Source organism: Mixophyes fleayi, chromosome 5 (assembly GCF_038048845.1).
Source record: "Mixophyes fleayi isolate aMixFle1 chromosome 5, aMixFle1.hap1, whole genome shotgun sequence".
Taxonomy (NCBI): Eukaryota; Metazoa; Chordata; class Amphibia; order Anura; family Limnodynastidae; genus Mixophyes; species Mixophyes fleayi.
The window spans coordinates 164210210-164231191 of NC_134406.1; the positions used below are offsets into that span (position 1 = coordinate 164210210).

Sequence of the window (20982 nt, forward strand, 5' to 3'; positions counted from 1 at the left end):
TCAATGTTGAAACAAGGCCAAGGGTCTCGTCTCACTATGAGCAAAAACCTAGGAACTGGGGTGCAGAAAGTGACAGCAGGTGCTCTGGACTGATGAGTCAAGATTTGAAATATTTGGCTGCAACAGAAGGCAGTTTGTTTGCCGAAAGGCTGGACAATGAGTGTCTGCAGGCAACAGTGAAGAATGGTGGAGAATCCTTGCAGATTTGGGGCTGCATTTCAGCAAATGGAGTTGAGGATTTAGTGAGGATGAATGGTGTCCTCAATGCTGCGAAATACAGGCAGGTTCTTATCCATCATGCAGTACCATCAGGGAAGCATCTGATTGGCTTCAAAGTTATTCTGCAGCAGGACAACGACCCCAAACATACATCCAGTGTAATTAAGAACTATAGTCATTGTAAAGAAGAACAAGGAGTCCTGGAAGTGGTATTATGGCCTCCACAGAGCCCTGATCTCAACATCATCCAGTCTGTCTGGGATTACATGAAGAGACAGAAGGATTTAAGAGAGCCTACATCCACAGAAGATCTGTGGTTATTTCTCCAAGATGTTTGGAACAACCTTCCTACCAAGTTCCTTTAAAAGCTGTGTGTAAGTGTACCTAGAAGAATAGAAGCTTTTGAAGGAAAAGGACAGTCACACCAAATATTGACTTGATTTAGATTTTTGTTCATTCACTTTGCATTTTGTTAATTGAATAATAATAATAATAATAAACTATTAACGTTTCCATTTTTGAAAGCATTCTTATGTTGTAGCATTTTTTCCACACCTGCCTAAGACTTTGGCACAGTCCTGTATGTTGTAAGTTATTTTATTTATTTGTTATAAAGTATGCAGGACAAGAAGTAGCTTAACAGAATGAAAACCAATGGGTAAAGAAAAAGAAGACATTTATGAAAATTGGTGCAAGCTTTACAATTATTAACACAGCTTTGTTGCTAGTAAACAACAAAGTGCTTGAAAATGAGAAAAAACCTAAACAGAGGAATGTTGTTTTATTAGTGTCTTTATGTAAGAAGTAGCTATCCCAAAGCAGTACAGTGTTGAGGATTTTAGTAACTATTTTATGAGGTCAAACCGTATTTTATTTTTCTTGTGAATAGAAATGCTAGATTTATTCTTTTAAAAGTGAATTTGGCAAGAAATAATATATAAAGACAAATACCACTAAATCAAAAATAAAAGTTTATCTGAAATACCCATGTCTATGCTTGTTTCTAATTCTGTAAACATTCTTGTTTGTAGTTATTAGAGAGAGTGAAAATGCAGTTGGCTTCATTCCTGGAAGACCCTCAATATCAAGATCAGCACTCCTTGCAGATTGAGCTAATCAGGACATTTGGGAGAGTTGGACCTAATGCAGAGCCAAGATTCAGAGATGAATGTGAGTGACCATTCCTTTAGACTGATTTTCGGTCATGCTTGGCACAAGCAAAAGTATGCAATGGACATGTTTGGCTACACAAACAGTGTGTAGCTTCTCATCATGTACTTGTGGCTTACACCATGTGTCTGACTGTTTTATAAGCAAGAAGGAAGGAACCGCTTCTGATAAAGCACCACCATGGATAAAGTTATTCAGATCCATATACAGTGTCCATAGTCTCTACACTACTTACATCTGTATGCAGCTCTTCTCGGTGGAGTGCAATCCTCAATTTAGCTAGAAACCAAAGCACACAAAACACAAGTGTAGTATGTATTCAGCTTGTGCATATTGCCAAACCCAGGATAGAACATACAGAATATGTACAATAATGAAGTCTGTATTCACCAAAACCGTCTTCAGTAGACATAATCTCTCCCAGACCGCATTGTTCTGTCACTGTTTCACATAAGAATTATTCTACCTCTTACATTTCGCTAGCATGACTAAAATTTTAGAAAAGACTTAAAATAAAAGCCATTAAGAAATGTAATTGTAATATTTGTTTTTGTGTTCTAGTTGTTCTTCCCCATTTGCACAAATTATCTTTGGTCAATAATCAACAGTCAGTGGATTCCAAGAGACTGGACATTGCTACTTACTTGTTTGAAGCTTACAGTGCTCTATCGTGCTGCTGTATCCTTTTCACTGAGGAATTACTCTGTATAAAGCATTAGTCTGTTTTAGCTAGGAAGGAGAACTGAAGACCATTGCAGACTAGGCCCCAACATGACCTAAATTTGACAGCCTAGGTAGGAATCGGATGGTTTTTGAAAAGTTACAATTGCTATGAACTATATCTCTATATCATGTTTATGCAAAGTGTGTATGGAAAACTTCACATGTGAACTGTGAAATATTGGATGCTACTTACATTAAACAGAGAATGATTGCACTGTTACATTCAGGGTAAAAGGTGCAGCTGAGGGAACGGGCAACTTACAAATGAACAAAAAACACAATACAGTTTCTTTCCTTCTAGCCAAAAAAGATCTCATTTAAAATCTGCATTAAGAAAGGAGTATAATTATTTGATTGCATAATTTAAAAACAAATCCTATACCGCTGAAATATAGAGCATGCATAGAACTTCCTCTTTTCTTAGGATGTCTCATTTTCTCCAGCAGTGTCTCCTTGCTGGGAAATAAAATGTGGTTTGGTAAATCTCTAATTCCTGTCTTAAACCTCTAAATATTTATTGAATCACTGACTTGGACATTGAGGTCTTGTATGGATGAATTTCGCATCCCAGGCATCTTTTTCTTCTTCCATGAAAGATAAGCTCCTGGTATCTTTTCGGCAGTATTTCTATTGCTGTAATTTCCATATGTTGCTTTTAGTATGTCTGTACTAATGACACACACAGAGAGACAGCAAGCCGCTTTCTGTCCTGTCTTGTGATGCAGATGTGTGGTGTATTTGGTGTTACCGCCACATAACTTCCTGCACAGTCCATTTAAAATTAGTTCAGTCAGTTGTGCAAGTTGCATGTTGATATTTTAGCTTAAATGGCAAGCTTGTGTTTATAAAGGAGAAGTTCCAGTGTTGTGTCAATCAATAGCTGCTTCCTTCCCAACACCTTCCTCTTTTGTACGGTCATCCAGCTTTTAACGCTTATTTTATTCCTTTTTTCATATCTATTGTTATGCAAATATTTTGGTGTGTGTTACTGTATGTTTGTGGTGATTCACAAGCTTAGTGCAGTCAATTAATTTCCTATACAGTTTGTTCTTTATTGAAATCATTTCTGCTCAAACTGGATTTGCAGTTGTTTAATCTGTGATTTATCTGAGCTCCCTGTTGTTAAGGTGCCGGGATCTATGAGCGGCAGAGATGTCTCCGTTGTAGTATTCCTCACAGATCCAGTTCTGAGCACGTACAAGGCTGCAAAATATGATTACCTTGCAGCAATTGTGTGCAATATATATATATATATATAGGAGAAAAGCATGCTAACTACACCAATATATTAGCACTCAATGCTTCACAATTATGATTTATTAATGACCTCTACGACCTACTTTTGTCAATAATAATCATTTTCACTTCTAAATCAGATGTAACATTTTCTCCCCTCAATACTTTTGTAGACACACATATTTATAAACACCTCCTGTATTTGTATATAATCCAACCCTAAGAGAAAAACTGGTGTAGGACGATTAACGTTTCAAGTAAAATAAGGAAAAGTGTCACAGAAAGCAATTTGAAATAGACTCCAAGGGCAAAATATATCAAGTTGCGATTTGCCTTTTTCAGCGTTTTTTTGTTTTGTTGTTATGTGAGTTTTTTTGCATGTTTTTTTGTTTTTTTTTTAGTTTGCCAATGTATGAAAGTGCGAGTGAATAGTAAATCGCCATAATCAACACGCCCGAGATTGCTGTGATAAATCACCAGAATCAACACTGTGCTTTGTTTAGGCGAGATTAGTAAACATATCAGCTTTTCACTGCTGACCAATGTTAGCATAGCAGAGTCACAACACAAGTTTTAATTAACCATGATTTCTTGTTTAAAGGGGCAAAAATTATTATCTTATGGAGGCCAAATTATTTTTAGAATAAGTTAGTGGCCCAAATTTCGTCATTATATATAAGAACAATCTTTTTATTTTATTATATTATAGTGGCATACAATTTTAATTACCAGTGAAACAATAATATTTTTTTCTGATGTGGCAACACTTAATATTTCCAGATGGGGACACCATTTAAAGTACATACTTGTGGCACTACTAGTGGCAGTATGCACATAGGCACAAAGTTTTTTCCCCCTTACATATAATCCCTTTACATAATGTTAAGAATAACCAGCCCTAACAGTATGATTTTGCTTTTTTTTTTCCCGCCCCTCTCTGTTGAATCTCGGGCGAGATTGCACATAAAATCACTATTAACCTCTACATCTGCACTTTGATACGTTTACCCCAGGTGTCTTTACCAGGAAGGAAAGTTTGCAAATTCATAGAGAGATAATCTGATAAGTCCTTTTTTCTTGTGCATGTTGGTACAAGGCTAACTCACTTTTGTTATTTGAGCACAATTTGGGATGTGTTTGTTTTTCCTTTTTACAGATACTGCTGGCTCCTTTTTGTTTTGTTTTTTCATTTGCATAACAAAAACAACTATATAGTACTATGACAGCATAACTCCTAACGTCCCGATTTCATTAGGACTCTCCCATTTTTAGAACAGTGTTATGCTGTTCCACGGTCGGCATTTTTGTCCAACTCGCGTAAAGTGGAGAGGCATGTCCTCGCTCACCATGGCGTTTAAGGCAATTCAAGAGTGTTTTCGGTGGAGGGATGGATGTTTGGGGTTCACCTCGCACTTCAGAAGCCCCCAACACAGAAACATGTGCCATGTCCCAGTTTAGACATTTTAAATTAGGAGGTATGTCACAGTACAATATATTGTGTTTGTAAAATAAAGGAAACAAATAGTATACATCCAGAGAAATGGGCAAACTAAATTGTATTCACAAAATATTGACTATGAAAAAGTGTAAATTCTGAAAACAGGTAATCCCAAATGGGTGATTTGACTGTACACCTCACACCTCTCAACAACCATATCAATTTAAGTATGTAATTGCACAATACTGGGCAGCTTTAATTTTACACTACAAATTAGTGGTAAGCTAGAAACCACCCAATTCTAAATTTGTGTGCAGTTTTTAAATTTGCTGCCTGACATGGTTTTGCTCATGTGCAAATTTATTTATTCCGATCTCTAAATGCTGCCCACAGTGTGCTCATCTCTACCTTAAAAGGCTACGAAAGATGTATGTATATTAGACTGCAAATAACGATCTAAGATTCAAGATGTAGTGCAAACATTTGTCAAAATGCCTTAACTACATGTAGTCATATCAGAAGAAATAATGGTAAATCACTTTTTACCGGGACTCCGATGTCTACGTGTTGATATGGAACATCTATCCCCTGAACATGAGGTAAGAACTGTTGGTGTATCTTAAAGATTAAGCAAAACTTTTTATGTTTTTCAGTGGCGGGGAAGGGTTTGGTCTGAAAACGTACTCATTGACAGTGCATACTATCTACCTACTGAAATTATTTTGGACTCTTGCCACTATTTCCTTAAAACATGTCTCTTTTAAATCTGATTTACATCAATAAGCCACGACATTAAAAAGAAAAAACAGTGAAAGTAATAACATTGATTATCAAGTTACAGTGACACCTGTCAATGGGTGGGATGTATTAGCCAGCAGGTAAACAGTCAGTTCTTGAAATTGATGTATTGGAAGCAGGATCTGAGCGACTTTGACAATTGCCAGCTTGTGATGTCTAGACAACTGGGTCAGAGCATATTCAAAACAGCAGGTCTTGTGGGGTGTTCCAGGTATGCAATGGTTAGTAACTACCAAAAGTGTTTCAAGAAAGGACAACTGGTGAATCGGCAACAGGGTTATGGGCGCACAAGGCTAGCCCGTCTGGTCCAGTCCCACAGAAGGGCTACTGTAGCACAAATTGCTAAAAAAGTTTAATGCTGGCTATGATAGAAAGGTGGCAGAGCACACAGTGCATTGCAGGTTGCTGTGTATCGGGCTGCGTAGCCGCAGACCGGTCAGAGTGCCCATGCTGACCTCTGTCCACCCCCAAAAGCGCCTACAATGGGAACATGAGCACCAGAATTGGACCATGGGAGTACTTACCACCTGCCTAAACATTGTTGCAGACCAAGCACACCTTTTCATGGCAACGGTATTCCCTGATGGCAGTGGTCTCTTTCAGGAGGATAATGTGCCCTGCCACACTGCAATAATTGGTCAGGAATGGTTTGAGGAACATGACAGAGAGTGTTGACTTGGCCTCCAAATTCCCCAGACCTAAATCCAATCTACTATCTGTAGGATGTGTTCGAAAAATAAGTCTGATCCATGGATGCCCCACCTCGCAACTTACAGAACTTTAAAGGATCTGCTACTAACCTCATGGTGCCAGATACCACAGGACATCTTCAGAGGTCTTGTGGAGTTCATGCCTTGATGAGTCAGCACTGTATTGGCGGCACGAAGGGGACCTACACAACATTAGGCAGGTGGTGGTAATGTCGTGGCTGATCGGTGTATATATCTACGAATCTCCCAATGTTGATTTATGTCCAAAAATCAGCAGAAATCCATGTATTTGTCTGTGGGCACAAGAATAAGTGCCTCCTGTATAAAAAAAAAAACTTAATGGGAAAATTCACTGTTCTAAGACTCCCCTCTTTCTAGCCCCTCCCAGCCCAATGTACTAAAAGGGTTGTGTCTTCGCCCAGAAGGTAAGTGTATACTTATTTGTTACATATGAAAAAGGCAAATTAGAAAGAGGGGGGTCTAGATATGTGAATCTCCCATTTAATGCCCTTCTTTGGGCAATTAAAATGTTAGGCGGTAAGTCTTTTAATATCCATTCCATCCAAATGTATCCTAGTAGTAGTGCATCATTGAAGATTGTAAGACTAATTGTACATCTTAACTAAATGGCTAGTCACATTATTTAATACACACATTAATCTTGAGAACAGTTGGCTAAAGTGCTGTGCCCCTCCCTCTCTGTGTCGTAAATAATGCCCAAGGCATTTAAGTTAGCTGTTGGTTAGGCAGAAGTTCTTGTAAAACTAATCTCATGTTATTATTCAAAGTTTATCAGGTGAATGGTAATCATGCTTCTACCAGTCCATGGGATGTTAACTCTTATTTATATTCGTTCATTTTCTTAACCAGAAGATATCTATCATGTAAAACAGTTTTTATAAGAAAGTATACAGTTGAAGTATGCAGTAAATAACATGTTTAATTCTTTTGTTTACGGTGCATATGTGATAGGTACGTTATTTTAGAGCAGATTGAAAGACAGAAATTTTGCTATTCAGTGGCCAATTCTCATACACAGAATGTCATACTTGCTTACTCTCCCAAAATATCCAGGAGACTCAGGAATTGTTGGGAGTTGTCCTGCGAGAGTAAGCCACCAACCCAGATCCTTGATAATGGGATTTGCCTTGTCAGGGTGGTCCTGATTATGCAATTTACATTATCATGGCCATGCACCCGGTGGAATTGAGTAGCTCTTTGGAACAAAAAAGTAGGCAAGTATGCTATATGTTGGTGATTTTAGAGGTTGGGACTATTTTTAAGGCCATTCTAAACATTTTTTTAAGCCTTCTATAATAGCTAATTCTGGATTTCCCCATAGCAGTAAAGGAATACGTTCAAGTTTCATTTGGACTTCTGCAGATGTATCTTCAAGGGAAAAAAATAGGCTTATCCCTTAGGTTCATACAAAACTTTTCAATTTCTAATGCTAATGTATTCACTGGAGACATGGTTATGCTGATGTTTATGGCTGATCTTCCACATTAAACACTCATAATTGAAGGTATTTTGCACCTTAGTGACTAAAAAAAAAAAATAATCTTGCGTTTCTGTGCTGTTGGCTTTGCCAGGAAAATATTTTAATTCAAAGGCTACATACTTCAGGCTTTCTTTTGGTAGCATATTGCATTAAACATATTTTTATTTTATGGTCATTATATAAAATGTAAAAAAACACTTCCTGAAGGATTGCAATACATTTTTGTGAAATTAACCTCCACATTTTCACCTAGTTCTCCCAAGTGTGGGACACTAGATGTCTACCAAGTGTACTTTTTAAGGCTTGGATCATTTTTGTGGGAGAGGAGAGGAAGTTTTTTGTAACACCATGGCAGACCTTGATGAGTCATCTGAGATTCCACTAGGCTTCCTGTAAAGTCAAAATTCTTAAAGTCAATTGCTATTACATTTTGCATGGATTTACAGTATTTGTAAAACTTTGCATGGTAAGTCTCATGCACTTAATATGGTATTGCAGCCCTGCAAAGAAATATCCCTTACATTGTCATAATGTCACATGGATTTCCTGCCACAAGCATGGAAGTTTATAAACTGCACCACAGCTTGTCTGTTTATGTACGTCGGGCATGAATAATTATAAGTTATGTCGTATTTAAATGCATTTTATTGAATGCAAATATTCAGAGAAATCCGGTTGTCAAAGCAGAGTAGCTTATGTCCATATGTTATATGAACTTTTGTAGTAATGTCAAAATAAATTTTATTTATAAATGGGGTGTATATATGTCTCTGTCATTTTTTCATAATACAAAGTCTGATCTTAATCGGGATTGTTAAAGTGTGCCTATTTACAAAACCAAAACTATGTATTTAATCTTCTTGCTACTCAACTTTTGGATGCTAGTAAATATGGAGGTTCTTTGACTGTAAGAAGTGTAGTTTTTCATAATTGCAACATGTTGGTAGAGCAGTAAACATACTATTTTATCTTAATACAGTAAGGGGGAGACTTACTAACCTATGGTTTGTTCAAACCACAGGTTTTCAGAGGCTTTGCTGTACGGTTTGTAATTTGATGGATTAGTAAGGGCAAGCCGCACTGTTTTAAACTCGAAAGATTTCAAACCGCAACCCCAATTTTGCTACCCAATTTTGCTACATTGGAAGTTTACTTCCATCCCATGCATGAAGCGGAGCTTATCCAAAACACATGGCAAACCGCATCTTTTTAGTAAAAAATCATAGTCGTGGTTCCCACAGAGATGTTCCTAAATGTGGAAAAAATATAAAACTAAATAAAAAAACAAAACAAAAAAAAACCTACTTTTACATTTTAGGCATGCCCAAAGCTACTCTGCATTATGTCCAGTGTTGGCTCCCTAATAAATGAAATACTAGTGCCCCCTTTATCTAAATAATGTCGACATATTTATTAGGAATTTTATACTAAGGAGGCACAATTCATTATTTATACTGAGGGGCACAATTCAACAATTATTTAGATAAAGAAGGTAGTACTATTTAATTTTTTAGGGGGTCAGCGCTTGCTGTAGATTTTCATATATGTTCCCTGGTACCCACTGGCCAAGGGGTACCAGGCGGGACCTAGTGCTGCTCCGCATTGGATGGTCATCTCCTAGGTGCGGGGAGCCCATCTTTTGCACTGAGCTTTTGTGCCATGTAAGGGGTAAAATCGGAATGTTTATATCTCGTTTTACCACACGGGTTGGCCTAAATTGCATGCATTGCATCTTTGTAATTGGAAGTAATATTTATTACAATGTTTGCAGGATTGTACGGTTTGCAGTGTTATCAGAAAATTTTACTAGCCGGGTGACCTTAAGTAGTAGGGTGTGGACAGTGTAATGCTTGACAATAACAATGAAAAATGATGGAGGTTATTGCCTACACCTGCCTGAACTGACTGCCAGGACAGATCAGACTGGTGGTCAATGGTGTAACACACTCTGCTGGCTGCAGTGCCTATTATAATAGAGCAAACAATGTTTTGTCCTGTGTATAATAGGACTCATTAGACTATAAGAGCTCGGTAGAAACAGTCGGGTGGAGCACCCGGGAATTAGGTCCTGGGGAGAACACTGGTGTAGTTGGTGTAAATGAAAATGTGGGTGCACAGCTGAAAGGGCTTATTCAATAATTACAATGTGTTACCTTTTGCTTTGTAAAAAGTAGTTGGAAAGCTTTCCTGTACTGTCCAAAACTTAAAAATTACAGCATTGACTTATTATATACGTGTCGACAGGGAACCTATCTAAAACAATATAGGCTAGCATTTTTGTCTCCTGGACATAGATAATGGGGCATACAGAGCCACGGTCTGATGAATTTATTTCTGCTATTGATTTCTGCTGTATTTCTGTTTTGTTAGGTTATTTTAAGCTCCATGATAAAAGAATGTGAGCAGAAGGTGGAAAACAAGACCGTCCAGGAGCCTCAAGGGTAGGTTCACTTTTAATTAGTCTTTCCGGCTGCGTCATAGCATATTTTGTAGTAATAAATGTAATCATGGAGCAATTCAGTTATAACACCTAAAGAAATGATAAATGTCACTAGTATATAGATATATGGAGTTCAGGCTGCCTGTTTAATACTTGAATAGAAGTAAAACACAACTATTGAATAACTTAAAGTAAAACATTGACAAGAACATGGCTGTTGAGTGAGAGGTTGCGGTGTAAAGGTAAGTGGTGAAATTTGTGGTCGCTTAATGTTTTGTGTGTAAATTTTATGTAGACATTGAAATTATATTTTTGGCTCCTACTGACACTTTTTCTGTACTGGTCTTTAACCAACCTCATACACAGCACAATCGTATCCCACAATCCCAACTACCACTGTACCAATCTTGATTGAATAAATAAATGAAATTAAGTAAATCATCCTTAATTGAGCCCGTTGTTAAATTTGTTAAATATTTATTTTTGTAAATAACAATAACATACTTGCCAACTTGTAGTTTCTCCCCCCTCCTACTCTTTTTCCCCCAGGAGGGCAGGTGTCAAGTGTGGAGGGGGTGTGATGACCCCATTGCGTCACCATAGCCTTGCCCTCTGTCAAGCATTGTGCTGTTGGAGCAGTGCTTAATGATGCAATTCATTTACCCATTAGTGCTCATTAAAACTGTTTTTCTCACCTCCCCACATTCTTTACAGTTTGTTATAATTACAATGAACTGTTCTACCTTCATTACTTATTTGACTATTTTAGCATTTGATGTGATGTGGGGAGAGCACAGGATTTTCTCTCTCCTCTACTTTGATGGATCTCATGTTTCCAGGGTGCTGTCCTGAAAATGATATGCCATATAGGATATCGCTGTGTAGTATATTAAAGTACAGTATAGTATGCTATCCTATATAGCACATTATATAAACAGAGGCAGTAACTTGGAGATGCATTATCCCAGATCAGTCATACCTTTTTTAAGTTGATGAGATCCGGAAATATTATTTGACCAATAGGATATGTAGGTAAAGGATGGGGACACAGCTATCTGGTTCAGACTGCCAGTGGGTTAAATGTCCCCTCGACTGGTCCCCACAATGACTGAAAAGGCTACTGAGCTCCAAAAGCTGGCCACAACAGTTGATATTGTTTTGATCAGGGCCTATTGAAAGAAACTGCAATTTTTAACCTATCCTTTTACTCTAAACCTTACTGCCACACTTTCTAGAGGTATCTTTCAGGATTACGAGCAGCAGTTTTGTTTGGAGGCTACTTATTGAATATCATTCATCCATTCCTATTTCACGGAATGACCCATGGCTCGGGGTGCAGGTCGGATGAGTGTGAATTGGAAAGGACCTGTCACAACCCCATGTATACTTTTGACTGCATATTCACCTAGCCAGATCGCTGACTGTACTGTAAACTTTTGCAGAGTAGATGGTAAGGGATGTTCATTCATCTGTTCTGGTGGTTATGCAAAATGTACATTGGAGTCGATGATTGGACAGAATTGCTTGTCATTTTCTGTCATGTGCACAGGATCTGGATCAGAGACTGCGGAAAGGGCTTAAGTAGAAAAGGGTGTAAGGAACAGAGAAAAAGAACACGCATGACAACCGGCTTGTGTCAAATAATAAGCAATAAGGCAAGGGCCAAGCAACAGTTTTGGAAGGGAGATATGAGTTAAACAAGGGTATAAGCAATGAAAAAGACAGTTATAAGCAATGTTGCAAGGAAAGTAGATGATATGTCAGGGGACAGTGCACACAGTGGCATAGACAATGAGATGAGGGGGCAGACAATACATTCAGTGTAACGGAATAATGGAGAAAGACAAGGGGCAGCATAATTTGTTTTTTATTTTAACTATATGGGGGGGGGGGCAAAGCAATGGGCAGAAGAGACATGAAGGTGAAACATGCAGACATGAGGCAAGGGGACTGGGTCTCTGAGGGACATTGGGCCAAAGAGACATAGAGGAGACAAGGAGCATATGTGAGACTGGGCAACAGGCAGATAATGTAAAGAAACATGGAGTCTTGGTTATCATAGGGAAGAGGCCAAGGAGGCATGAGAGGAAGGGGGTAGTAAGGTGTGTAAAACAAAAAAAAGAGCATGCAGTGAGAGAGGACCCCCTTGATGGGAAGAGGACAGAACCTCTACCAAATAAAGGAGGAGAAATGGTTGGTGGTAATAGAAGGCTTTCTTATTTTGTTTTGAGTGTTGTGTTTGTGTAAAAATGTGGCCCTCCATCTTGGCGCAATTAAAAAGGAAGGGGCTCACTGGGTGCCAACATTCATGGTCTAGTAGCATTCTGCTCTTTCATAGGTTATTGGTGTTCTTTCATTTAGTGAACTTTGTAGCCATAGAGCTTTTAACAGCTATGAGCAGCTAACAACAAAGTATAACTTTTTTCTTTCTAAATTTACTAAGTGGAGTACAGTGTGTGTATACATAAACCCCTCTCCTACAAAAGCCAAGCACATTGGTGTACCTCATATTGCAATTCTGTGACCCCCCCCCCCCCCTAGTAGAAAATTGGAGTTCAGTGAATAAAAAATAACAATTTAAGTATGACAGTGCGGGCTAATAGCAGCTGAGTACTGCGACAGCAGAATACTTTCAGTGGCAGCACAAGGAACTGTATATACTGGGTCATGTGATTGCACTATATAGTGTATGCATGGGAGCTGCACTGTATACTAAGGGCATGGCAGCTTTTCTGTACTGTACAGTATAATCGATTGTGCGGATATATACACAGAGGGGCTTTGGAGTCTTACTGTGTACTATAATCATGGGAGACTTACAATATATGTTGGAATGAGAGCTGCAATTATATACCATGCATTTGAGAGCTGACATTACTAGTTTATATAGCCAGAAAATGCAGCAGGTCCCAGGAGGGGACTTATCGCTATACCCAGGGCCGGATTAACCATAGGGCTAACTGGGCTACAGCCCAGGGGCCTATGGCATCCAGGGAGCCCTTGAAAGTGCTTAGCAGCAGTATTGATCGGTCGGGAGCGGGGGCGCCCCTGGCGCGATCAGTGCTGCTGAGCACTTTCACTGCGGTCCTTCTCCGGCGCGCTGTAGTCTCCTTACTGAGGAGGTCTCGTGAGTCTCACTCTCAGGAGATCTCCTCAGTAAAGAGCGTACAGCGCGCCGGAGAAGGAGGTAAGTGCCCGGGGGGGGGCGCGGGCAGTTCGGATCACGGGGGGGCCCTCACGGCGGAATGGAGGCCCCCTTAGCCCAGGGGCCTCCACTCCCTTAATCCGGCCCTGGCTATACCCACTCATCTCTGCTATCTCCTTTCCTCCCCTACCCCTTTTCACTTTCCAACCTCATGTTTCTCACCACTTCCCTTTCTCTCCCCATTTTTCCCAAATTTCTCTTCCCTTGTTTCCCCTTGCTCCCCCACCTCTTTCTCTGTTTGCCCCCTTCACATTTGTCTCTTCCCACTCCCCTCCCTTTCTCTTCTCCCTTCTCCCACAAAATATGGTCAGATGATGACCCCCTATAGCCCCGATCATCCTTTGTCTGTGGTTTTCTAACTACCACACTAGCAGGCTGCAATGGTGCAGCAATTGATTTGGCTGTTCTGTCCCTGATCTTGTCCAGTTTGACCAGCGACCTTCATGGCCAAATTGAGAGATAAAGATTGACCAGTGTGTGTGGCCTTAATATATGCTGCAAGAGATCTACTTCGCCCAGCAGTAGCCAATTGAATGAATGTTCTGAAGGGTGAGAGAGGGGATTTGTTCAAGTGCAGCTTTCCAGTTATAGGTATTTCTTGTTTGTATGAAGAGCTAAAATGTCAAGTTTGGCAGTGTGAAATGCAATTGGGTGCTATAGTTGTGGTCAAAAATATTGGCACTCTTGCAATTTTTTTCTAATAATGCACCATTTTTGTCCAGAAAGTTGTTGACATTAAAAAATATTTTAGTATCCATATGTCTTGATTTGCTTTGTATTGGGGAAAACACAAGAAGCCGTAAAATTACTAATGACTAAGTTGTATAAACAAAATTACACACAAAATTTGTTAAATGGGCATGACAAAATTTTTGGAATCTTTTAGATGTAGTTTGATTTAAAGCAGGTGACTCATGATTTTGGAACTGGACACGTATGTGCTGATTAGCAGACACCTGTAATATAAAAATCACTCATTAAACAAGCTTTAAGAGGGAAAAAGGACTCATTCTCGTGTTTTGTAGTCAAGCATGGACAATCGCCAGAGACCTTGATGCTCCAGTTTCCACTGTACGTAACCAACCATCCTGGACATGACCACAAGAGAAAACTTGATTGAAAAATCCTGTACTGCAATCTTCAAATAGAGAATGTAGCTGCTTTCACTGCCAAGCAAATGGAAGCTGGCATTCATACATAAGTTACAACAATTTCAACTCCCACAATCAGTTGCTAATTCAGTGAAAAGGGGTTATATGATAGGAAGCCCAGATGGGACCCACTGGAGAGAGTCGCATAAGAAAGCCAACTGGGGTTTGTCAAAACACACCTTAACAAGCCAAATTTATAAGTAAAGCAAAAAGAAGCTTTCATAGAAAAGGACACCACCTCTGCAGACAAACATGGTAGATGTTCAGTGATGTTTTGGGCTTGCTGTGCTACATCTGACACTGGGTGCCTTTAACATTTGCATGGAATCTGGAGGTTACCACACCATTTGGGAGTTAAATGTTTACCCCAGTGTCAGACAGCTGGGTCTCCATCAAAGGTCATGGATCTTCCAACAGGACAGTGACTCTAACCATTTCTAGGTGCTTTTATTAAGTGTTTTGAGACAAGGCACTGAGCTGTTCTGTATTGCCCAGCAATGGGTCCTAATATAAAACCCTTAGAACAACTGGGACAGATCTGAAAACATTGTTGGGAGAACTGGAGCGGTTTGCAGTTGTCAGTAGAACTGCAAGAAGCTTATTAACAGAGAAAAATTGTGGAGACCAAATAATGTTAATTTCAACTTACGTTTACATGGAAGTGTGATAAGTTATGTGAAAAAGTGCAAGAGTGCCACAACTGTATGTGTAAGTATGTGATTTTTAGCTGAGTGGCATTGGGTTGATGGAAAGTCATTGAAAGCGCGTTTAACATAAAAAGAAATTACCTTGGCAAAAGTGTAAAACTCTATTCCATAAACTGGCAACATTTGTAGTATAATTCCAAATTCCTCACACCTTCCATTTTACCCAATTATTTTCAATTGCTGGGGTGTCCTGTGTGTTTTGACACAGATGAGCTGGTGATATTCTGAGCCCGGAAACAGTTTGAGTGGTAAAACTACAATGCTTGACACCAGAGTTGGACATTATTTTATATTAATCAAGAAAAGATGGCATAGGCATGATCTCTCCATTTACTACATCCTGTATTATTGTTTTAAAAAAATTGAGCCTATATACTGAATTTCTCTACGATGTTCTACAATTAAATGGGGCTTTACTTTTATTTATTTATTACATAGTTTAATAATACATATATTTTGTCTGTAACCATTTATAAAGCTTGTGATGTATTGTACTGTTTTTTCAGTATTCTATTTTCACATTCAATATGTATATTTATTGGCAGAACCTTACGGTGTCTGTAAATATTTTCAAGCAACTGCTATGAACCTATAAATTGATTGCGCAACTTCCACTTCTGTATTGGGTGTCTGTAAATATGCTACTGCTGGTTGGATATGGATGTTAGTCCACATATCGTAGATCTTAACCAAGCTATCTGTTTGTGTTTAACCTGCAGTACCTTTGTGTACCATCAATAGTGTTAATACCAGTGATGCTTGTACACAGGAATTGCAGCAGTCCTATACAGTACATGTACGTACGTACGTACGTACGTACGTACGTACGTACGTACGTACTGCTCCGAGGTATTATACCGAGTTGCTCACAATGCTCGCCATGGAGGGTACGCTGGAGAAAATAATGCAGTTCCCACATGCGCAGTAGCATCATGCGGACCGGTCACGACAGTGCCCCACTTTCTGTCACACTAGACCACTAGGGAATACAGAGACAAGGAATAGTATAGTAAGCTAAAAATAATTTCAAATTACTATCCATTGTTTCCGCACTTACAGATCATTCTTCACAAATAAAGCTAGACACAGATACACTGCACCTGAAGGGGCTTTTGATTTAACAGCTGTTTTGTGTGTTTAAAACCCCGTTGTAGGGTATATTATTATAAAATATGTTCATAGTGTAGAGAGCATATGAATTAAAGACTTGTCCTGAAAAGGGAAGTTCCCTTTTGCTCCATGCTGCTTCCTTTCTAATAGCTTCCTCTTTTTAGATCTTCCTTCCAGATCTTATTTTAAATACTTTCTTACTGAGAGCTCTATGGCAAAACTATCACCAACAGCATTGTTTGGTTATCACATTCTCTTTTACAGAAGGCTATTTTTATGTTATATTTTAAAGTTTATACTTGCTATACACAGTACCCTACATTTGTGAAGTTTACTCAGAACAATGTTTACATACATACAATGGAATTACTGAAATCCATTTTTGGTGCTACAAACATAATTTATTTTTGAAACAACAGGAACATTTTCAAATAAGTTTCATGTTAGTCTTCAATTGCAAGTGAGTTATTCTACAAAAGCTGAAATCTCCCAAGAGATACAAAGCTCAAACTCTAAAACAATCCTGTCTCATGTAAAAGCTCTGATCTGTCCCCAAAATCTTGAAATTAAACATTTACACTACATTTTTGTATCAATGTATTTGTCTCCTACTGTTCCCTGTCTCCAATATGCTCTTTTCTATGAGTCTGCTGCATAGTTTTTGACACAATTTTCTTCTGGTTCCTAGAAAGGTATATATGGTTCTAGTTTAAATATATGTTGCTCCCACTTTATACCACCATCTTAAAACACTGACCAAAGCTACTATTGTAAAGTGGGTGACTTGAATAAAAAAAAAATCATTAACTTTTGTGCAATGTGAGTTTATAAAGGGCATGACTTGAATGAAGGAAGCAGTGCCATGACATTCTTCCTTTGTATTTGTCATGGTAAATATGTTAGGAGAACTAGAGTTAATGGCATGTTTCTTGGCTTTCAAGCCTAGAAGGTTCATCAGAACTTTACTGCTTGCCTCTAGCCATTGTCCTATAAAAATAAGAGGGAAGGAGAGATTAGATAATTTCAGATGCTGACAAATACTGGAGATAAAGCTATATTGAGATATATATACGGACAGTTCATAGTGCACAAAATGATAATAAATTGTCAATATGTCAACATTTGCACTTGTGCAAATGTTGTTTAACAATCCAAATACTTTTTGTATATATAAATGTCTGTGATAAATCCTTCCTTCTCACAGTGCTTGTATTTTCCAAACCAAGCAGACTTTTGCTCCCCATCTTAAACCCGATCTTCATTGGCAAAAATCCATTATAAAAGATCAAACAGATGGTGGCGCTTCCATTGTGCGTTAACTTAATTTTTTTTTATTAAAACATCACCAATTTGCCATGTACCAGAGATCAATACAATGTAAGCATATCGCAGTCGCTCGCAAAATTTGCTCCCTATGTCTCTGTTTATTTTCCCACATAGAGCAGGCCTCGCACACAGTGGTCCCGCACACTTAAAAGCACCCTTTGTACTTGCTGCAGCATGTCTTACTTCCTTACTCTGCTTCTGTTCTTCCGACCACACGCCTAATGGCATAAAAGCATGCACCCTGCAGCTAGTCCTTGCTTCCAACCTGTTTTATTGTGAGAGGATTACTACACATGATTAAGATTGACAGAAAGGCTTTTGGAGGGAAGGGGAGGTTATGGGACAAAGGCCAAAACATCAGATCACTAGAGCAAAGTAAATTTGGCAAGCAGAGCATGTGACATGTATATTTATTTTTTATTACATACCCACCATTTAATATTTCCAGTATGCAAATACACTTTACTTTTTTTTTATTTTTTTAAATGTCCACCTTCAGACAAATTTCAATTTATTGGTTTGTCCACAACTTTAAGTAAATAGTAGACATCTTTTATCGTTCAAGCATCTTAAGGTAAGGGACTCTAAGCATGTTCTCATGAAAATGTAAGCACTCTGGTCCAGAGAATATTAAAACCTCTCCAGTGTTTTGGTGATTGATCTAGAGCAAAGAATGTGGAGTGGGGAGCTAGGGAATGAGTGCCAGCATGAGCCTATGGTAGTTTTAACTTGTCTATGTATGGAACACATTCAAGTTGAATCATGTGACAAATTGGACAGGTCCAGATTTTAAGTACATGCAGACTGATTCCTGTGAGCGCATATGATTTCATTTTGAAGAATACCCCATTAATAAATTATTAATATGTATTAGTACTGATGAATGTTTTTGCTTTTAAAGAAATATTATTCATAGGGCAAACTAATATGCCCTACCAATTATTTGCTTAGTAGTTTGACCTTTTTGTCACTCCAGATCTTTTATTATATTACAGGTTTCAGCATAAATATTCATATAAGACGCAGTTTTATCATATATCCAGTTTTTGTTTTTTTCCCAAGAGACATTTTTTTTTGTATGAAAATATGACCAAATCCAGACGTTTCAGATTGGTGATGGAGCATGTGGATACAGTACATGAGAGTTAAAAGCTGGCTGAGAACATTCTTTAAGACTATTTTAGTGCTGTCATTCCTTTCCTTCTGCCTCTTCCAAATTGTTCTCCATTTCCTTGTTACCCTCACTGAATTGCACTGTACGTCTTTCTCTCCACTCTCAGCTTTTCTTGCTCTCATTCCAGAATGCTCTCAGCTTGTCTTTTTCCGGCAAATCTGTTTTCCATGTCCTCGTGTGCTCGTGCTCCATCCTGGAACGTTTGGTCTCTGTCCAAGTCAGGCGCTGAAAAGAAGGGTTAGAAGTGAGTTTTTGTTTCTATGGCTTTACGTACAATGCATGAGTTCACTTTTATATTGCTGAGGTTTTTCCAACCAAAAACAATTCCGTGAGCATTAGCTAGTGCACGGGATTATTATAGCTGTGTAAAATGCATTTCACTCTTTGTAGAGCTTTCTTATACACCACTTAATGAATTTTTGTTCCATAGTTTTTGTGACATTTATAGATGTATCAATACTTTAATAACGTTTAAATTACTAGGGGTGAAAATATTTTGGAGAATTCTGGAGCCAATAAGATAAATTAGGCATTAGTAGTATTTTTTTTAATTTTTTTTTATTATTATTTCTCATGGTTTCTCAAGCTTTAAGAATACAGCCCAGACCACACATGTTTTTTATTTGTTGTGTTATTTATATAGATGGCATGCCAGTGATTTTTATTTTATTCATTTATATGCAATCTATGTCTTTCAGTTCCATGTCAATTGCTGCAAGCCTTGTGAGCGAAGATACAAAGACCAAGTTTTTGAACAAAATGGGCCAGTTGACAACATCCGGTGCAATGTTGGCAAATGTTTTTCAGCGTAAGAAGTAAATGGCTTCCTGCCAGCCAGTAAAACACTAATGATGGACCACTTGCTCCTTGTACTTGAAGTACTTGCCTTTTTTTTTTTCTGTCTTACGTTCTTGTAATATATTTTATTAAAACTCCAAAGATATTTGCACTTCATTAGAATATCAGCATGTCGGTTGACTTGAAAGTTAATAACTGTAGTTGAAGTTTAAGCAGGGTCCTTAGCCTATACCATGTCTCTGTTCTGTGTTTTGTCTAATTTTTTTTTATACATACAAAAAATATAAATATATATATAGTGAAAAAGTATTTTTTGCTGAAAGAAATATTGGCAATTCTATCTGTTAAATACTGCACAAATTGCAATGGTACTTAAAATATGTAAATTTATATTAATTGTCATGAAGTAATAAAGTGAGAGATTGCTATGTATTTAAATTATGAAAATACCAAACAATTTTGTTTTGATTTTTACCTACATAAGAAAAGAGTCAACCAGAGTTACCTTGTGCCTTTTTGGATTCATTCTGGTAGAAGGATAAACATAAGAAATACACATTCATCATTTTGGAGATTTTCAACCACTTCTCTTTTTTCTTTTTTTCTTTTTTTAAACTCAACATTTGTCATTATGTAGGAGTGTGGTGATACCATGGTGGTTTTGTAGCTTATAAGTATGATGCAGCTCTGTTTTAATGGGAAGAATGGTAGATAAAAATTTAAAGCCGTCTCTAAAATATTACTGAACTTTTTGAACATTTTAATATTAAAAACAAATTCCTTTTTGTTATTGTTTTGTTTTAATTATATTTGCTACAGTTACTACTGATGTCCATGCAATAGCAGCTGTGACTAAAAGTTCTTCACTGATAAAAAGATGCTAGAAAAGCGGAGTGTCAGGACAGCTGTCAGATTCTAAAAAAATAAAATGAAATGCAGGGGTTGTTAAGTTTTGGACAAATGTCTTGCTCTATTTGTTTGATTGTTTTTTTTCCTACCTATCCCCCCAGCAAGAGGTGAGGGGACTCCATTGGAGCTTCAGATGGTGTTAAATGGGGGAGAGACCAAACTTAATAAGGACTGTGGTCCAAATGTTAATACATCCCTTTCATTTTACACTGCATTTGTCAAATCTAATTTTGATTATAGATCTCATTTTAAAATTGCTATATTTTAGTTTTTAAATTGTGTGGCTGAGAACGAGGAAAGCCAATTGGTTACTATTTGTTACACTTTATTTTTCTGTCGTCCATTTCCCACATTGTGAACAGCATAA

At 38.0% G+C, this 20982-nt stretch overlaps 1 protein-coding gene across 3 annotated transcripts in view; it reads left to right on the forward strand.

The window, feature by feature from the left end:
* The window catches only part of RELCH (RAB11 binding and LisH domain, coiled-coil and HEAT repeat containing), a 91862-nt gene extending 71371 nt beyond the window's left edge, over positions 1-20491 (forward strand). For 2 of the 3 annotated variants that reach the window (XM_075212945.1, XM_075212947.1), the window contains 5 exons: positions 1251-1389; positions 1951-2067; positions 5297-5385; positions 10166-10236; positions 19607-20491. In XM_075212945.1, coding sequence (XP_075069046.1) covers positions 1251-1389; positions 1951-2067; positions 5297-5385; positions 10166-10236; positions 19607-19727 — 537 coding nt within the window. In that variant the 3' untranslated portion in view covers positions 19728-20491. Of the gene's footprint in view, positions 1-1250; positions 1390-1950; positions 2068-5296; positions 5386-10165; positions 10237-19035; positions 19153-19606 lie in introns of all 3 variants that reach the window. The other variant, XM_075212946.1, reaches the window with a different exon arrangement.
* The last annotated feature ends 491 nt before the right edge of the window (positions 20492-20982 follow it).